Below are 20,032 nucleotides of genomic sequence, written 5' to 3'. Positions count from 1 at the left end.
ACACACAAACATGCAAACTCACACAGACACAAACACGCACACACACACATTCAAACACGCACACACAGAAACACACACATGCAAACACACGCAAACACGCACACACCAAACACACACAGACACAAACATGCACACACACACAAACACATGCACACACATGCAAACACGCACACACCAAACACACACACAAACATGCAAACTCACACAGATGCAAACACGCACACACCAAACGCACACACACACACAGATTCAAACACACACACACACCAAACACACGCACACATGCAAATGCACACACACAAACATGCATGCACATGCAACCGCACAGACACACACAAAGACACACACGCACAAATGTGCATGCACACACACCTGTAAGCAGGGCCTGAATGAACTCTCCCCCGGCAGCGAGCTGGGAGGCGGCGAAACGTCAGGAGCAAGCTGTATTTCCGTGAACACACCTACTCTGCGTAGGGCTCCAGCAGCTAGAGCTGCGTTGCTCTAACTCACCCAGCCAGGGCTCTGTCAAGCGGGGCCTTAAAACCCTCTAAGGAAGGCGATTCCACCCCTCCCTAGGGAACCCAGTCCAGGGCTTTGGCTGGTGTTGGGTTACAAATCACTGCAGTGCTGAATGCAGGAGTGTGAAGTGCTGTTCTCAAGGGTGTGGTCTTTGTTGTATGAGCAGAACTGTGCTTAGCCTGTCCCAGACGAGGGCTCACCCTCTGCTGAAAGGCCCTCGTTGAGCCAGGGACTCGAATGCCGGAGCCCTGTGGCAGTCAGGGGGTAGGGACAGAGGGTCTAGGTCCCTGGGCTGCTTTAATCTGTTCCTCCCGCTGTTCCAAGAGAGAGAAAGCTGCTTTATTAGGAGCCACGTTGTTATGTCAAATGCTCAATGAGAGTGAAGCCAGTGGTGGTGGGAGAGTGTTTGTGCCCGGCCTCCTGAGAGCCGACAATCATGGGGAGACTGACCGGCAGCAGTCACGGCAGAGGCAGGTGGCAGCAGAAAGTGACTCATGGGTGGCTGATGAAAGTGCCAAGCTGGTGGGGGGTGGGGGTGGGGGGCGGCCCGGTGGCAAGGAACTGTGCCTGGCATAGTGGCCAGCCAGAGCAAGAGCTCAGCTGGCAGAACAAGCCAGGTGCCTTCTTCCCTGGGTGGGAGGGGAGCTCTGAAGCCCAGGTCCCTACTGACCAAGGACACCCCTGGGAGTGGGGTGCAGTGGACGGGGAAGGGAGGGGCACGGTAAAGGGTGCCATGGGGGGTTCAGGGAGCGTGGTGGCTGGGGGTCAGGCAGGGTTGTCCTGTCAGTGGGGGCACCCGAAGAGGACGGCAGTCACGTTCTGCGGGGGGGAGGGCTTGGGGCTCATTGTGAGCTCGGCCACGCTGGCGTAGTGGTGCACGGTGTTTCCGTGGAAGAGGTGCACCCCGTCCGCGTTGCACATGGCACTGTCCACGTGCTCGTGGCGGATGGGCCCCTCCAGCCTCGGGCTCCGCGGACTCTGGTTCAGATCCACCCGCTCCAGGGAGTTTCCTGCAGGGCAGACAGGAGCTGTCAGAGCCCCCGGCCCGGACCCACGTGCCCCTTCCCAGGCCTGGCCCCACACGCCCATTCCCCGGCGATGTGAACAGAACCCCCCGGCCCAGCCCCACACACCCCTCCCTCCCTGACATGAACAGAGCCCCCCAGCCCGGCCCCTCGCACCCTTCTCCTGGCCCAGCCCCGTGCACCCCTCTGTGACATTCCGAAGGTGACAGGGCCAGAAAGGGTTAATTACCTCCCAGACTGACCTGCCCCAGGGCCAGGTTAGGAAGATAAGAAATGACCAGAGCTGGGAAATGCAGCCGCATTGTTAGAGGTAGAAGGGGAGATGTTTGCTCAGGTCTTGGGATGTCAGCAAACAAGTCTTGTCTATTGCTCAGAAGAGGAATATTAACATTTAGGAAGACACTTGCGGGAAATCGTATCATTGTCTCTGTGTCTCTTTGAAGGTTGTGGTCACCTGTATCTGAACTGTTTAATGGAGGGTGTGACGAAGTGGGACTGTTCTTGCTGTGTTATGGGTTTGCTGAGTGGGGGGTGTTGGCCTGGGAAGGTGGCAGGGGAGTTGTGCTGGGACTGGCTGCCTGGGGGAAGGGAGGAGACCTGAGCAGGTAACCTGAGAACCCAGGACGGGGTTGGAGGCCAGGTGACACCTCTGCCCGGGAACCTGGACAAAGGGGGCTGAGTGAGAGGCTGGGGAGGAGCCAGAAGGGGGCTGGGAGAGGCTGGGGAGGAGCCGGGGCTGAGTGAGAGGCTGGGGAGGAGCCGGGGGCTGAGTGAGAGGCTGGGGAGGAGCCGGGGGCTGGGTGAGAGGCTGGGGAGGAGCCGGGGGAGGCTGAGTGAGAGGCTGGGAGGAGCCGGGGGCTGAGTGAGAGGCTGGGAGGAGCCGGGGCTGAGTGAGAGGCTGGGGAGGCTGGGTGAGAGGCTGGGGAGGAGCCGGGGCTGAGTGAGAGGCTGGGGAGGAGCCGGGGGCTAAGTGAGAGGCTGGGAGGAGCCGGGGAGGCTGAGGAGAGGCTGGGGAGGAGCCGGGGCTGAGGAGAGGCTGGGAGGAGCCGGGGGCTGAGTGAGAGGCTGGGGAGGAGCCGGGGGCTGAGTGAGAGGCTGGGCGAGGAGCTGGAAGGGGGCTGAGTGAGAGGCTGGGGAGGAGCCGGGGGCTGAGTGAGAGGCTGGGAGGAGCTGGAAGGGGGCTGAGTGAGAGGCTGGGGAGGAGCCGGAAGGGGGCTGAGTGAGAGGCTGGGGAGGAGCCGGAAGGGGGCTGAGTGAGAGGCTGGGGAGGAGCCGGGGGCTGAGTGAGAGGCTGGGGAGGAGCTGGAAGGGGCTGAGTGAGAGGCTGGGGAGGAGCCGGGGGCTGAGTGAGAGGCTGGGGAGGAGCCGGGGAGGCTGAGTGAGAGGCTGGGAGGAGCCGGGAGGCTGAGTGAGAGGCTGGGGGAGGAGCCGGGGGGAGGCTGAGTGAGAGGCTGGGAGGAGCCGGGGAGGCTGGGGAGAGGCTGGGAGGAGCCGGGAGGCTGAGTGAGAGGCTGGGGAGGAGCCGGGAGGCTGAGGAGAGGCTGGGGAGGAGCCGGGAGGCTGAGTGAGAGGCTGGGAGGAGCCGGGGGCTGAGTGAGAGGCTGGGAGGAGCCGGGGCTGAGTGAGAGGCTGGGAGGAGCCGGGGCTGAGTGAGAGGCTGGGGGAGGAGCCGGGGGGGCTGAGTGAGAGGCTGGGGGAGGAGCCGGAAGGGGGGGGCTGAGTGAGAGGCTGGGGGAGGAGCCGGGGGGCTGAGTGAGAGGCTGGGGGAGGAGCCGGGGGGCTGAGTGAGAGGCTGGGGGAGGAGCCGGAGGGGCTGAGTGAGAGGCTGGGGGAGTTTCAGTTTGGAGCTGGCTGGGAAATGGAGAGGGGCCCCGACCAACAGAGCTGTGGCCTCCCTGGTGCCCCCTGAGGGGTGCTGTTGTCTGTGCCTGCAAGGCCTGTCTGGGACTGTTCCTGTCGGCTAATAAACCTGCTGTGTTACTGGCTGGCTGAGAGTCCCGGTGAATCGCAGGAAGCCGGGGGTGCAGGACCTGACTCCCCACACTCCGTGACAGAGGGCAACAAAAATGATTAGGGGGCTGGAGCACATGACTGATGAGGAGAGGCTGAGGGAACTGGGATTGTTTAGTCTGCAGAAGAGAAGAACGAGGGGGGATTTGATAGCTGCTTTCAACTACCTGAAAGGGGGTTCCAAAGAGGATGGATCTAGACTGTTCTCAGTGGTAGAAGATGACAGAACAAGGAGCAATGGTCTCAAGTTGCAGACGGGGAGGTCTAGGTTGGACATTAGGAAACACTATTTCACTAGTAGGGTGGTGAAGCACTGGAATGGGTTCCCTAGGGAGGGGGGGGGGGAATCTCCTTCCTTAGAGGTTTTTAAGGTCAGGCTTGACACAGCCCTGGCTGGGATGATTTAGTTGGGGTTGGTCCTGCTTTGAGCAGGGGGTTGGACTAGATACCTCCTGAGGTCCCTTCCAACCCTGAGATTCTATGATTCTATGATTTTATGATAAATTATCCTATAATGTTTAGGAGAAGGAGTTAAGCCCATTGTTTTCTCAGGCCGAAAGGCTGCTGGAAATGTATAAGAAGCCTGGGACACGATCCTGCTTCATCTCAGATCCGCTTTGGGTTTCAAGAGAGGGAAACCTTAAGCCATAAGGATTGAGATCCCCAGTCACTGACTGGAGTCACCCTGAATATGGACATTGGACTGTAACCTCTGGACTATTTCTAAAAGGGCTTTTGGCAACTACAAGCTCCTCTCTGCCATGTATCTGAACCTCAAGAACTGACTTCAAGTCTGTCTGAATGGGGCTGTGACTGGCCTGCTCTGAGTGATTTGTCCTGGAATTGATGCTATCAGTTGGGTCCCGCCAGAGGCAGCGTCGTTACACCCTCCCCTGTGATGGGAACGGTGCCCCCGGCCCAGCTCCGTGCTCCCCTCCATCACGATGAGAACCGGCCCGGGGGGCGGGGGGAAGCAGAGATGCCCCGGCTGGGCCCAAAACTGCTTGAGTCAGTCACTGCCCCCCCCCGCACAGCCCCTCAGGGCCAGCCAGCATGACCCGCTCAGACTCACCCAAGGACCCATAGCACCAGAACCCAGGAGTCCTGGGTCCCACTCCCTGTTCTAATCCACCAGCCCCTCCCCGAGCCAGGAGAGAACCCAGGAGTCCTGCTCCCCCACCCCCCTGCTCCAACACTCCAGCCCCCTCCTCCCCAAGCCAGAAGAGAACCCAGGAGTCCTGCTCCCCCACCCTCCTGCTCCAACACACCAGCCCCCTCCTCCCTGAGCCAGGAGAGAACCCAGGAGTCCTGGATCCCCCACCCCCTGCTCCAACACTCCAGCCCCCTCCTCCCCGAGCCAGGAGAGAACCCAGGAGTCCTGGCTCCCCCACCCCCCTGCTCTGATCACTAGACCTGGCTGCCCAGCTCGCACCGTTGATGACGAAGAGCTCAGCGGAGTGGGGGCAGGTGAAGGTGGCGTCAGCGCCCGCGATGCCCAGTTCCTCCTGCAGGCCCCGGGGGTAGCCCTGCACCAGCGTGTAGCCCGGACCCACCCGGTAGATGTAGACCTGGGAGCCCTGCAAGGCAGACGCAGGCCGGTGGGGCGGGGAGGAAGGAATGCCTGGCCATGGTGTGGGCCCTTAAGAAACTGGAGCCATATCTCTTTGGGTGCCACTTCACCGTGTACACTGACCCCTCTCCCCTGACCTGGCTGCACCAGATGAAAGGAGCCAACGCTAAGCTCCTGAGGTGGAGCCTGCTCCTGCAGGACTATGACATGGACGTGGTCCACGTGAAGGGAAGTGCCAACCTGATAGCGGACGCGCTGTCCCGGAGAGGGGGCCCCGAACTTCCCCGGGTCACTGGGCAGAGGGACCCCGCTCCGTTCAGTCTCGGAACGGGGGAGGGATGTGACCCAGCAGGGAGGGGGGAAGATTGACCTGGGAATGTTGCAGGGAGGTGTGACGAAGTGGGACTGTTCTTACTGGGGTCTGGGAATGCGGTGTTGGTGCTTCAGTGTCCCCTGTGCAGTTCTTAATATCTAGGTGGTGGGATCAGGGGGTGTGATTGCCGCAGAGGAAGGGGCCAGTGCACCTGAATGCCTGACACTCTGTCTCCTAGCAACTGATGGCCTGGGCCCCCCCACTGCAAAGGTGCCAGGAGAAGGTGTTGGAGACAAAGGGGTCAGGTGACCTCCTGGCCCGGGAGAGGAGCTGGGCAGAGAGGAGGGGCCAGAGGGGGCTGGGCAGACTGGAGCTGGCTGGGGAAAGAAGGGAAGCAGGGACAGGGCTCTGATCCCCAATGGGGGCTGTGGGGCTCCTGGGGCCCCAAGATGGACCTAACAGGGGGGATCCTGTTGTCTGTGCCTGCAAGACCTGTCCTGGACTGTGTTCCTGTCGTCTAAATAAACCTTCTGCTTTACTGGCTGGCTGAGAGTCCTGGTGAATCGCAGGGAGCCCGGGGGTGCAGGGCCCTGACTCCCCCACACTCCGTGACAACTGGTGGCAGCGGTGGGATCTACTGCACCCCGTGGACGGCGCTTCCTGCCGTAAGTGACTGGGGAGCAGTAAAACGAAGGGGAGATTCACCCCTGGGAGAGTGTGGCCAGAGAGCAGGACTTTGCAGTAACAGGGTCCCCCGGGGGATCGCAGCGAGCGGTCCCAGGGGCGGAGGAGTCTGCGGCTCGACCCTGGCAGAGAGGTGGTGACCTGGAGAAGTGCTGGTGCACGAGGGGTCTCCCTGGAACCCGTGGGGAGCGGCGAGCACCCCAGCCTGCGAGCGACCAGCAGGAAGATGTATTCCCAGAAGCGCAAGTGTGAGCTGGTGGAGCTGTGCCGGCAGAGGGGGCTGCGCATTGGGAGCTCCACCAAAGACCAGCTCATTGCCCAGCTGGAGGAGACGGATCGCTTGGGTGAACCGAGCCCTGTCCCGGAGGGAAGCCGCCCGGCGGACGCAGCGTGGGCCCCGGGCCTGACATGGCTGGGAGGGGCCAGACTGCTGCCGAGGACACCCCGAGACCCTGCCCCCCTATACCTAGGGGAGGGGTTGGGGGAAGCCCAGCGAAACCGAGGGCACCCTGACCCCCCCGGCCAGCAGGGGATCGTCCCGGCGGAGCTCCCCGTCCCTGGAACGGATGCGGCTGGAACAAGACAGGGAGCTGAGACGGGAAGAGCTCGAGTTAAGGAGGCAAGAACTGAAGAAACGGGAGAACCAGCATCAGCATGAGCTGGAACTGGCCCGGCTGAGGAGCAGCGGGGCCCCGGCTGCGGGGAGTGAGGGGGGGCCCAAGCCTACAAAGAGCTTTGATACAAGCTTCCTGGCCCGGCGTAAGGAGGGGGAGGACATAGACACCTTCCTGACGGCCTTTGAGACGGCCTGCGAGCTGCACCGGGTTGACCCTGCAGACAGGATCCAGTTTCTCTCCCCCTTACTGGACTCCACCGCCGTGGAGGTGTACAGCCGAATGAGAGGGGCGGAGGCGGGGGACTACGAACTGTTCAAACAGGCCCTGCTCCCTGCTCTGTCACATCCCCGTCCTGCCCTGGGGTGAGAGACACCCAGCTCCTGCCCTGCCCTGGGGGGGACAGAGACCCAGCCCCGCCCTGCCCTGGGGGGGACAGACACCCTGCCCCCGCCCTGCCCTGGGGGGGACAGACACCCCAGCCCCCACCCTGCTCTGGGGGGACAGACACCCCAGCCCCCGCCCTGCCCTGCCCTGGGGGACAGAGACCCAGCCCCCGCCCTGCTGTGGGGGGACAGAGACCCAGCCCCCGCCCTGCCCTGGGGGGGACAGACACCCAGCCCCCACCCTGCTCTGGGGGGACAGACACCCTGCCCCCGCCCTGCCCTGGGGGGACAGACACCCAGCTCCCGCCCTGCCCTGCTCTGGGGGGACAGACACCCTGCCCCCACCCTGCTCTGGGGGGACAGACACCCTGCCCCCACCCTGCTCTGGGGGGACAGACACCCTGCTCTGGGGGGACAGACACCCAGCCCCCACCCTGCTCTGGGGGGACAGACACCCTGCCCTCGCCCTGCCCTGGGGGGACAGACACCCCAGCCCCTGCCCTGCTCTGGGGGCACAGACACCCAGCCCCCACCCTGCTCTGGGGGGACAGAGACCCAGCCCCCGCCCTGCCCTGGGGGGACAGAGACCCAGCCCCCGCCCTGCCCTGGGGGCACAGACACCCAGCCCCCGCCCTGCCCTGGGGGCACAGACACCCTGCCCTGGTGGGGACAGACACCCAGCCCCCACCCTGCCCGGGGGGGGGGGGGGACAGACACCCCAGCCAAGCAGGCCCTGAGCCGGACGCCCTGTTCTGAGTTGTCCACACAGCTGGGCTTGGCCAGAACCGCCCCCCCCAGATTACCTGGATCAGGTAGAGCTTGTTGTCCCAGCTGAAGGCGCTGTCCACCTGCCCGCTCAGCTCCTGCCAGGTGTGGTTCAGCGGCCACGAGTGCCAGCCGTCCCGCTTGGAGTCGAGGCGGAAGTACTGCCCCCCTAGGGCCGGGCGAGAACACGCTGCTCTGCATCACTGCCCTGGGGCAGGGGGGCTGCTGGGGCGCTCAGCAGGGGCTGACCCCCCCTGGACCATGGCCGGGACGTCCTGGTCACATCTGGAACCAGCAGCCAAGGGGCAGGGGTTTGCCCCCCAGACAAGGGGGGCCTATGGGGTGGGACTCCAGGGAGCGACCAGACAAGGGGGTCGATGAGGAGCGGGGGGCTCCGGGGAACGACCAGACAAGGGGGTCGATGGGGAGCGGGGGGCTCCGGGGAGCGACCAGACAAGGGGGTCGATGGGGAGCGGGGGGCTCCGGGGAGCGACCAGACAAGGGGGTCGATGGGGAGCGGGGGGCTCCGGGGAGCGACCAGACAAGGGGGTCGATGGGGAGCGGGGGGCTCGGGAGCGACCAGACAAGGGGTCGATGGGGAGCGGGGGCTCCGGGGAGCGACCAGACAAGGGGGTCGATGGGGAGCGGGGGGCTCCGGGGAGCGACCAGACAAGGGGGTCGATGGGGAGCGGGGGGCTCCGGGGGCTCTGGGGAGCGACCAGACAAGGGGGTCGATGGGGAGCGGGGGGCTCCGGGGAGCTCCAGCCGGGGGGGCTGCGGGGCTCCAGGCAAGGCCCAGTGGCTCAGGGTCAGGGCTGGGCCGCGGGGACCCTGGTGGGGGCCAGGCAGCGGGTCGGGGAGCCGCTCCCCACTCACCCCGGAAGGCGTAGGTGCGGTTGACGTCGTCCGCGGTGAAGGCCTGGAAGGCGAGGCCGCTGCAGGGGTCCCGGATGCCCATGGCAGTGGCGTTTCTGCGTGCCTCGTGCCCGTGCCCTGCACCCGCCGGCGGGGGAGAGAGGGGTCAGGTACAGGCAGGGGGCCAGGGGCACATTGGGGTGTGGCTGGCGGGGGCATGTCGTGTCTGGGGTATGGAGTTGTCAGGAGGTGCTGGAGGAGGTGGGGTCATAGGCTGGCCAGGGGGTATCACAGGGGGGCAGTGTTGGGGGTGGGGGTGTCATGGGGGCACAGGGGGTCAGAGTCATGGGGTGGCCAGGAGTTGTGGTCCCGGAGCGGCGGGGGATATGGTGGGGCAGCCCTTTCACGGGGGTGCTAAGGGGGGCGGGGCTGGGAGGATCATGGCAGGGTATCGTGGGGCAGCGGGCGGATCGTGGGGCTGTTACCAGGCAGGACCGTGGGGTGTGTGTGTGACCAGGAGGGATCGTGGGGTGGGGGCAGCTGGGGAGATCGCAGGGGGGTTGTGACCAGGACGGATGGTGGGGGGGGCAGCCGGGGAGGGACTGCGGGGGGCTGCAACCAGGAGGGATCATGGGGGGGCAGCTGGGGAGATCGTGGGGGGCTGTGACCTGGAGGCATCGTGGGGGTGTGTGACATTATGAGTGTGATAGAACAACTCATTGAAAGGTGACAGGGCCAGAAAGAGTTAATGACCTCCCAGACTGACCTGCCCCAGGGCCGAACTTTAGAAACTGGTTAGGAAGGTACTAAATGACCAGAGCTGGGAAATGCAAGTCTGCATTGGTAGAGGTAGAAGGGGAGATGTTTGCTCAGGGCTTGGGATGTCAGCAAACAAGTCTTGTCTATCGCTATGGCTTTGATTCAAAGATCAAAACAGGAATATTAACATTTAGGAAGACACTTGCGTGAAATAGTGTTATTGTCTATGTGTCTCTCTGAAGGTTGTGCTAACCTGTATCTGAACTGTTAATGGATAAATTACTCTGTGCTAATTGCCAGGATGTTTGGGAGAAGGAGTTGAGCCTATTGTTTTCTCAGGGCAAAAGGCTGCTGGAAATGTATAAGAACCTGGGACACGATCCTGCTTCATCTCAGATCCGCTCTGGGTTTCAAGAGGGGGAAACCTTAAGCCATAAGGATTGAGATCCCCAGTGACTGACTGGAGTCACCCTGAATATGGACATTGGACTGTAACCTCTGGACTATTTCTAAAAGGGCTTTTGGCAACTACAAGCTCTTCTCTGCCATGTATCTGAACCTCAAGAATTGAATTCAAGTCTGTCCGTATATTGATCTTTAACCAACACTCTCTCTCTTTTCTTTTTAAATACATTTTAGCTTAGTTAATAAGAATTGGCTGTAGCGTGTATTTTGGGTAAGATCTAAGTTATAATTGGACCTGGGTGTGTGGCTGATCCTTTGGGATTGGAAGAACCTTTTCTTTTATATGATGAGATCAGATTCTCAGGAATCATCATCATCTCTGACAGGTGTGTCTGGACGGAGGCCTGAGGCTGGGCACTTTAAGGGAACTGCGGGGTTTGGACTCTAAGTAACCAGTGAGGTACTAGAGAAGCTGTTCTGTGCTGGTTGGTAAATCTAAGTATTGGAATAACCACCAGCGTTTGGGGTTTCTCTGCCCCGTTTGGTTTGCAGTTCACCCTGATTGAGTGACCTCAGCTGGCTCCCACGGGCAGCACCGTCACAGGGAGGCAGCCGGGGGGATCATGGTGTTCTGTGACTCGGAGGCATCATGGGGGGGGCAGCCAGGAGGATCGTGGGGGCTGTGACCAGGAGGGATCACGGGGATGTGACCAGGAGGGATCGCGGGGGGGGGCAGCCGGAGGGATGGCAGGGGCAGCCGAGGGGACGCGGGGTGTGATCCGGGGGGATCGCGGGGGGGCAGCCGGCGGTATCACCTCTCCCAGGGAAGCGCAGGAAGTAGTCGCGGACGTCGCGGGGGTAGCCGGGCGGCACCTGGCCCGTGGCCGGCTGGAAGCGCAGGAAGCGGACGCGCTGGAAGCAGTAATAGCGCTCGAGCCAGCGCACGGCTGCCGAGCAGTGGGTGACCCCGGGCCACGACCGGCGCTTCAGCACCCCCAGGCCCAGGTCATAGGAGAACACGTCCCCCCCTGTGGGGAGAGACAGCGCCCGGGTCAGCGCCCGCCCAGCCCCGTCCCAGCCCCCCGGCCCCGCCTGCCCCCGGCCCGGCCCCCTCCCCGCCCCGCCTGCCCCCGGCCCGGCCCCCTCCCAGCCCCCCAGACCCACCTGCCCCCGGCCCGGCCCCCTCCCAGCCCCCCGGTCCCGCCTGCCCCCGGCCCCACCTGCCCCCTCCCAGCCCCCGGCCCCACCTGCCCCGGCCCGGCCCCTCCCAGCCCCCAGCCCCGCCTGCCCCGGCCCGGCCCGCCTGCCCCGGCCCGGCCCCTCCCAGCCCCCGGCCCCGCCTGCCCCGGCCCCACCTGCCCCCTCCCAGCCCCCAGCCCCGCCTGCCCCAGCCCAGCCCCTCCCAGCCCCCAGCCCCGCCTGCCCCCTCCCAGCCCCCTCCCAGTCCCCGGCCCCGCCTGCCCCGGCCCGGCCCCTCCCAGCCCCCAGCCCTGCCTGCCCCTCCCAGCCCCTCCCAGCCCCCGGCCCCACCTGCCCCCGGCCCGGCCCCGTACCCTTGAAGAAGAGGAGGCTCTCGGCCGTGCAGTCCTCGGGGTGACACTCCACGGCACTGTCCAGGTCCCCAGGCACCCCCTTGAACTCCTCCCCGATGAGCCGGGGGTAGCCGGGCCGCAGCCGGCCCCCCGCATACGCCCAGACCCGCTCGCCCTGTGGGCACACGCCGCTCAGCTGGCACCGTGGGGCTGTACGGACACGGGCCTGGCCTGGCACCAGAGCCGGCAGGACCCCAGGCACTGGCCTTTCCCCACTGATTCTCTGCCCCTGCCCGCTTGGACCTCAGTGCCCCACTGAGCCCCCGCTGCCCAGCCCCACGGACCCCCGCTGCCCAGCCCCACTGAGCCCCCTGCTGCCCAGCCCCACTGAGCCCCTGCTGCCCAGCCCCCACTGAGCCCCCGCTGCCCAGCCCCCACTGAGCCCCCTGCTGCCCAGCCCCACTGAGCCCCCGCTGCCCAACACCCACTGAGCCCCTGCTGCCCAGCCCCACTGAGCCCCTGCTGCCCAGCCCCACTGAGCCCCCGCTGCCCAACACCCACTGAGCCCCCTGCTGCCCAGCCCCACTGAGCCCCGCTGCCCAGCCCCCACTGAGCCCCTGCTGCCCAGCCCCACTGAGCCCCGCTGCCCAGCCCCACTGAGCCCCGCTGCCCAGCCCCAGAGAGCTAACCCCGCTGCCCAGCCCCACTGAGCCCCCTCTGCCCAGCCCCACTGAGCCCCCGTGCTGCACAGCCCCACTGAGCCCCACTGCCCAGCCCCACTGAGCCCCCGCTGCCCAGCCCCACTGAGCCCCCTGCTGCCCAGCCCCACTGAGCCCCGTGCTGCACAGCCCCACGGACCCCCGCTGCCCAGCCCCCACTGAGCCCCTCCGCTGCCCAGCCCCACTGAGCCCCCGCTGCCCAGCCCCACTGAGCCCCTGCTGCCCAGCCCCACTGAGCCCCTCCGCTGCCCAGCCCCCACGGACCCCCGCTGCCCAGCCCCCACTGAGCCCCCGCTGCCCAGCCCCCACTGAGCCCCCTGCTGCCCAGCCCCACTGAGCCCCCGCTGCCCAGCCCCCACTGAGCTCCCGCTGCCCAGCCCCACTGAGCCCCGTGCTGCCCAGCCCCCACTGAGCCCCCTGCTGCCCAGCCCCACTGAGCCCCGTGCTGCACAGCCCCACTGAGCCCCCGTGCTGCCCAGCCCCACTGAGCCCCCGCTGCCCAGCCCCACTGAGCCCCCTGCTGCCCAGCCCCACTGAGCCCCTCCACTGCGCAGCCCCACGGACCCCGCTGCCCATCCCCACGTACCCCGCTGCCCAGCCCCACTGAGCCCCCTGCTGCCCAGCCCCCACTGAGCCCCGCTGCCCAGCCCCACGTACCCCCACTGCCCAGCCCCCACTGAGCCCCCTGCTGCCCAGCCCCCCAGAGAGCCAACCCCGCTGCCCCGCCCCCACTGAGCCCCCACCCCCTGCTGCCCGGCCCCACACGGACCCACCCCCGAGACTCCCACAGAGACCCCCCCCCCCCGGCAGCCCAGCCCCCCATGAAGCCCCTGCCTGGCGCCCCCCCGCAGCACCTGGAAGAGGTAGACGCTGTCGTGCACCCCGGGGGACGCCTTGTGGTGGATGCGCAGCGCAGCGTCCACGGGGCCCTGGATCTCAGGCCAGGTGGCGTTGATGAGCTGGGCCGGGCCGTGGAAGCCCTTCCAGACGTGGGCACCTGCCGGGCGAGGCCAAGGGAGCCTGAGCAGGGCAGGGCCGGGCCCCGGAGCACGGTGGGGAGGGTGACGAAGTGGGACCGTTCTTAATATCTTCTCCGAACCCTGTGTGTGCCTCAGTTTCCCCACGTGCTACTCAAGGGGGTGTGATTGTTGCAGACACCCCTAGAGAGCAGGTGCGACTGCTGACGGGCTGCAGAGAACAGCCGACACTTGTAGCCTGGCAGCTGCTGGCCGGGTCCCCTCCTCTGCAAGGAGCAGCTGGGGGGGGCTGGTGCAGCCCAGGTGACCTGCTGGACCCGGTTAGGGACAAAGGAGGGAGGAGAGCAGCGGGCGTGATGGAGGCCGGGCAGCTGGAAGCGAGTCAGTCTCCTGGTTGGGGACTGGGGGCGAGGGCCCAGGGCTCTGGATCCCCCCATGGACTTTGCCGAAGGTCCCTGATCTCGGTGCTGCAAGCTCTGTTCTGCGCTGGGCTCCCACGATAATAACCCGTCTGTCCCACGCGGGCTGGGAGTCACGGCTGGCTGCGGCGTGGTGGGCAGGGCCCTTTGGGGGTGAGGCTCCCCCAGGGGTCCCGCCCAGGGGGACTCGCTGCGGGGAGCTCCCGGGGTGAGCAGGGGGCTGAACGCTCCGAGGTCAGACCCAGGAGGTGCCGAAGCGGAGCAGGGTCCTTGCCCTGGGACAGGTGCCCTGAGGGGAGACGCAGCCCCAGAGGCCTGCCTGGTGTCACGCGGAGCGGGGCCGGGGCCCCCAGTCGGGGTGCCTAGGACAGCCAGCGAGGGATGCCCCTGCCCCTGCCCCAGCAGCCAGAGCCCCCCGTACCTCTGAAGAAGAGCATCACGCCGTGCTCGTCCAGTGTGACGGCATCAAAGCCCCCCTCGTCCGCACACCGGCTCGCCGCCTCTGGGGAGGAGAGTACAGTGCAGTCCAGCACAGGGGCCTGGGTGGGGGGCAGCCCCCCATCCTGCCCCCCAGGAACTACCCAGCCTCCCCCCACCACATTCACTGACCCAACCTGCCTCTGCCCCCCCTGCTGCCACATCCCCAGGAACCAACCCGCCCCCCCCCACAAGAATGTGGGATTTTTCAGTGTGCCTCAGTTTCCCTGTGTGCTGCATGGTTGCCTGGGGTTTGGGGGGAAGGTGGGTTGCTCTTTGCAGAGACCTAGAGATCCAGGTGTGATGGGCGCCAGAGCCCAGACACTGGCCCAGCCATTGGGTACTTACAACCCCCGGCGGGAAGCCAGCGGTCGGACCAGCTGGAGGCCAGGGCCTGGTGACCAGGTTTGCCCGGGAACTAGAACAGAGCACAGAGGGGCCGGGGGTAGTGACACGGAGCAGCTGGACACGCCCCTGAAGGGGGATTACAGAGGGGCCGGGGGGGCTCTGATCCGACCCGGCGCTAACCCAGGACTCAATCGCTGGGTCCAGACCCCCAGGCACCCCCCCTGTTCCCACGGGCGGAGTCACTGCAGAGTCAGGCCGGGGGGTGCCTGGCTCCCTTTGGGTACAAGTCTCCTGCCGGGTCCCACCAGGGGCACTCGCTGAGGGGGCTCCCGGCGTGTCGCGGGGGCTGGGGGCTCCGAGGGTTGGCCCCTGGGGGAGGAGCCGAGGGGCTGACCCCAGCGAGTGTGACCCGGAGGGGGCTGATGCCAGGGGAGCCGGGCGAGGGTGCCAGGCTGGGGGAGCCAGGAGAGGGCGTCAGGCCGGGGGAGCCGGGCCGGGAGAGCTGGGCCGGGGGAGCCGGGCCGGGGGAGCTGGGCTGGGGGAGCCGGGCCGGGAGAGCTGGGCCGGGAGCCGGGCGGGGAGCCGGGCCGGGAGCTAGGCTGGGGCTGCTGGGCCGGGGGAGCCGGGCTGGGGAGCCGGGCCGGGGGAGCTGGGCGGGGGGAGCCGGGCCGGGGCAGCGGGGCGGGGGGAGCCGGGCCGGGGGCGCCGGGCCGGGGGAGCTGGGCGGGGGGCGCCGGGCCGGGCAGCTGGGCTGGGAGCCGGGCCGGGAGCCGGGCCGGGAGCTGGGCTGGGGCGGCTGGGCCGGGGGAGCCGGGCCGGGGGAGCTGGGCTGGGGGAGCCGGGCCGGGGGAGCCGGGCGGGGGGACCCGCGCGGGGGGAGCTGGGCTGGGGGAGCCGGGTGAGGGTGCTGGACTAGCTGGTGGATCCCTGACACACACACCCTGCTGCATCCTGACCCCCCAGGCCGCCCCCCAGCTGCATCTCACCTGTGTCGTTGAGCTGGGTCTCAGCCCCATGGTGGAACCGTGGTCTGGCCTCCCCCGGTTTGCCAGGGCTGTTGTGGGGAGAAGGCAGTTTGGGTCCCGGTTCACAGAGGTCTCCTCCCCCGCTGGCTCCTCTCCTTGCTGGAGCAGTTGGGGGGAGCAGGGACCCCATACAATGAGGGGCAGCGTTCGCCTTGGGGCCCGGGCCCTTCTGTGAGCTCCTGGGGGACGGGGCACCTGGGTGCTGGGCCCCAGGGTCTGGGCAGGTGTGCACGGCATGGGGGTGGTGTGGGGTGAAACACACCCACCTCGCCCTGCCTGCGGGAGCCACACCCGGGGTCTGAGCAGCTGCTCACACAAACACTTGTGCCCTCCTGCCGTGCACTAGCGCCCGTCCCTCTCGCACCAACACCTGTCCCTCTCGCACCAGCACCCATCCCTCTCGCACCAACGTCTGTCCCTCTCGCACCAGCGCCCATCCCTCTCGCACCAACGTCTGTCCCTCTCACACCAGCGACCATCCCTCTTGCACCAACGTCTGTCCCTCTCGCACCAGTGCCCATCCCTCTCGCACCGTCTGTCCCTCTCACACCAGCACCCATCCCTCTCGCACCGTCTGTCCCTCTCACACCAGCGCCCATCCCTCTCGCACCGTCTGTCCCTCTCACACCAGCACCCGTCCCTCTCGCACCAACGTCTGTCCCTCTCACACCAGCACCCATCCCTCTCGCACCAACATCTGTCCCTCTCGCACCAGCGCCTGTCCCATTCGCACCGATGTCTGTCCCTCTCACACCAGCACCCATCCCTCTCACACCAGCGCCCGTCCCTCTCATACCAACGTCTGTCCCTCTCACACCAGCGCCCGTCCCTCTCGCACCAACGTCTGTCCCTCTCACACCAGCGCCCATCGCTCTTGCACCAACGTCTGTCCCTCTCACACCAGCGCCCATCCCTCTCGCACCAACGTCTGTCCCTCTCACACCAGCGCCCATCCCTCTCGCACCAACGTCTGTCCCTCTCGCACCAGCGCCCATCCCTCTCGCACCAACGTCTGTCCCTCTCACACCAGCGCCCATCCCTCTTGCACCAACGTCTGTCCCTCTCACACCAGCGCCCATCCCTCTTGCACCAACGTCTGCCCCTCTCACACCAGTGCCCATCCCTCTTGCACCAACGTCTGTCCCTCTCACACCAGCGCCCATCCCTCTCGCACAAACGTCTGTCCCTCTCACACCAGCGCCCATCCCTCTCGCACCAGCACCCGTCCCTCTCGCACCAGCGCCCGTGCCTCTCGCACCAGCGCCCGTCCCTCTCGCACCAGCACCCATCCCTCTCACACCGTATGTCCCTCTCACACCAGCACCCATCCCTCTAGCACCATCTGTCCCTCTCACACCAGCGCCCGTCCCTCTCGCACCAACGTCTGTCCCTCTCACACCAGCGCCCATCCCTCTCGCACCAACGTCTGTCCCTCTCACACCAGCGCCCATCCCTCTCGCACCAACGTCTGTCCCTCTCACACCAGCACCCATCCCTCTTGCACCGTCTGTCCCTCTCACACCAGCGCCCATCCCTCTCGCACCGTCTGTCCCTCTCGCACCAACATCTGTCCCTCTCGCACCAGCACCCATCCTCTCACACCAGCACCCGTCCCTCTCACACCAACGTCTGTCCCTCTCAAACCAGCACCCATCCCTCTCGCACCAACGTCTGTCCCTCTCGCACCAGCACCCATCTCTCTCGCACCAATGTCTGTCCCTCTCGCACCAGCACCCATCTCTCTCGCACCAACGTCTGTCTCTCTCACACCAGCACCCATCTCTCTCGCACCAACGTCTGTCTCTCTCACACCAGCACCCATCCCTCTTGCACTAGCACCCATCCTCTCACACCAGCACCCGTCCCTCTCACACCAATGTCTGTCCCTCTCACACCAGCGCCCGTCCCTCTCGCACCAGCGCCCGTCCCTCTCGCACCAACGTCTGTCCCTCTCACACCAGCGCCCGTCCCTCTCACACCAGCGCCCATCCCTCTCGCACCAACGTCTGTCCCTCTCACACCAGCGCCCATCCCTCTCGCACCGTCTGTCCCTCTCACACCAGCGCCCGTGCCTCTCGCACCAGCGCCCGTCCCTCTCGCACCAGCACCCACGCTGCCCTTCCTCACACAAACGCTTCTGCCAGTGCCCCCCCACCTGCCCGCGCAGCCCTGCCCTGCCCCTCGGCCATGGCCCCCCACCCCATCCCCCTCGCACGGTCCCTCTGGCAGTGCCACTCACAGGGTGGGGCCGAGCCCCAGGGCCAGCGCCCAGCCCAGGGACAGGGCAGCCACAGCTCCGCGCATGCTGGTGGGGTCAGGGCTCTGGGCTGTCGCCCTCCCCTATATAGAGTGGGAGGCAGGCCCAGAGCCCATGGCACAGCCCCCAGCTCCCCCAGCCCGGAGCAGCTCCCATTAACCCCGCACGCGCCAGGCTCCCTGCTGCCCCGGGCACCAGCACCGCAGCCTGGCGCCGAGATCCCCGGGAGAGCCCCAGAACCCAGCTGGGAGGGGGAGACTCTGCCCCCTGGAGCCGAGCAGGGCGGGGCTCAGCCCCCTGGGCCGTGCTGGGATGGGGGGCAGGGCTGAGCGGGGGTCTCCAGGGCTCCTCGCACCTGAGCCGCTGCCCCCTGACCCACGGCTGCCCCTGGGTCCCTGCTTGGCAAATCCCCTGAGTGCTGGCCAGGGGCCTGGGGACAGCTGGGGGCAGGGCAGGGGAGGCTCCATGGGGCAGAGGGATGGGGCGGGGGCTCCATGGGGCAGAGGGGCTCCATGGGGCAGAGGGACGGGATGGGATGGGGGCAGAGGGATGGGACAAGGGCTCCATGGGGCAGAGGGACAGGATGGGGGAGGCTCCATGGGGCAGAGGGACAGGATGGGGGGGCTCCATGGGGCAGAGGGATGGGATGGGGGGCAGAGGGACTAGGGTGGGGGAGGCTCCATGGGGCAGAGGGATGGGGCGGGGTTCCATGGGGCAGAGGATGGGACAGGGGCTCCATGGGGCACAGGGATGGGATGGGGGCTCCATGGGGCAGAGGACAGGATGGGATGGGGGCAGAGGATGGATGGACAGGGGCTCCATGGGGCAGAGGGATGGATGGGGAGGCTCCATGGGGCAGAGGGACAGGATGGGGGCTCCAGGGGGCAGCGGGATGGGACGGGGGGGCTCCATGGGGCAGAGGGATGGGATGGGGCTCCATGGGGCAGAGGATGGGGACGGGGCTCCATGGGGCAGAGGGACGGGACGGGTGGGGGGCAGAGGGATGGGACGGGGGCTCCATGGGGCAGGGGCTCCATGGGGCAGAGGGATGGGACGGGGGCTCCATGGGGCACAGGGGCTCCATGGGGCAGAGGACGGGACGGGGTGGGGGGCAGAGGGATGGGATGGGGGCTCCATGGGGCACAGGGGCTCCATGGGGCAGAGGGACGGGACGGGGGTGGGGGCAGAGGATGGGACGGGGGCTCCATGGGGCACAGGGGCTCCATGGGGCAGAGGGACGGGACGGGATGGGGGGCAGAGGATGGGACGGGGGCTCCATGGGGCACAGGGCTCCATGGGGCAGAGGATGGGACGGGGGCTCCATGGGGCACAGGGGCTCCATGGGGCAGAGGGATGGACGGGGGCTCCATGGGGCACAGGGCTCCATGGGGCAGAGGGATGGGACGGGGGCTCCATGGGGCACAGGGGCTCCATGGGGCAGAGGGACGGGACGGGGCTGGGGGCAGAGGATGGGACGGGGGCTCCATGGGGCAGAGGGACAGGGCGGGATGGGGGGCAGAGGGATGGGACAGGGGGCTCCATGGGGCAGAGGGACGGACGGGGTGGGGGGCAGAGGATGGGACGGGGGCTCCATGGGGCAGAGGGACGGACGGGGAGGCTCTGGGGCAGAGGGACGGGACGGGATGGGGGGGCAGAGGGATGGGACAAGGGGGCTCCATGGGGCACAGGGGCTCCATGGGGCAGAGGGACGGGACGGGGTGGGGGGGCAGAGGGACGGGCCGGGGGGGCTCCATGGGGCAGAGGGACGGACGGGTGGGGGCAGAGGGACGGGACGGGGGGGCTCCATGGGGCAGAGGGACGGGACGGGGTGGGGGGCACATTCCTGGCACTGTCCTGCCGGTTTCCCAGCAGCTCCCCAGGGACGCCCCGTGGGCGGGGGGGGGGGGACCCTGACCCCGGCTCTGTTTGCTCAGCTCAGGGCCAGGACCGGGGCTGGGTCTAAAGTGCAGCTCACTGAGCTCAGCACCCGGGGTCAGCGCCTCTGCGGTGCTCAGCCGGGACAGCCTGGGCCCTGCCCCCCTGGGTCCTGCCCCCGCCCTGGGCCCTGCCCCCGGTCCTGGGCCCTGCCTCCCCCCCGCCCTGGGCCCTGCCCCCCGCCCTGGGCCCTGCCTCCCCCCAGCCCTGGGCCCTGCCCCCCCCGCCCTGGGCCCTGCCTCCCCCCAGCCCTGGGCCCTGCCCCCTTCCTGGGTCCTGCCCCAGCCCTGGGCCCTGCCCCCCACCCTGGGCCCTGCCTCCTGTCACGGAGTGTGGGGGAGTCCGGCCCTGCACCCCTCTTCCTGGGACCCACAGGGACTCTGGGCCAGCCGCCCAGCTTGTGCTCCCTCAATCTGGCCTTTCTGGGGTTCAGGGTGC

At 67.0% G+C, this 20,032-nt stretch overlaps 1 protein-coding gene across 1 annotated transcript; it reads right to left on the bottom strand.

The window, feature by feature from the left end:
* Window positions 1-297: 297 nt before the first annotated feature.
* Window positions 298-17,747, bottom strand: HPX (hemopexin). The gene is made up of 10 exons (XM_039521018.1): window positions 17,642-17,747; window positions 15,364-15,431; window positions 13,974-14,054; window positions 13,011-13,153; window positions 11,459-11,612; window positions 10,721-10,933; window positions 8,763-8,879; window positions 7,925-8,055; window positions 4,987-5,131; window positions 298-1,529 (listed from the first exon to the last, which is right to left on the bottom strand). Exons 1-10 carry the CDS (start codon window positions 17,704-17,706, stop codon window positions 1,303-1,305), a joined length of 1,344 nt encoding a protein of 447 aa, XP_039376952.1. The 5' UTR covers window positions 17,707-17,747; the 3' UTR covers window positions 298-1,302.
* Between the last annotated feature and the right edge of the window lie 2,285 nt (window positions 17,748-20,032).

Source organism: Mauremys reevesii, linkage group 1, assembly GCF_016161935.1.
Source record: "Mauremys reevesii isolate NIE-2019 linkage group 1, ASM1616193v1, whole genome shotgun sequence".
In the NCBI taxonomy this organism is placed as follows: domain Eukaryota; kingdom Metazoa; phylum Chordata; order Testudines; family Geoemydidae; genus Mauremys; species Mauremys reevesii.
The sequence above is the reverse complement of the archived record's forward strand: the minus strand, read 5'-3'. Positions and strand labels throughout refer to the sequence as shown.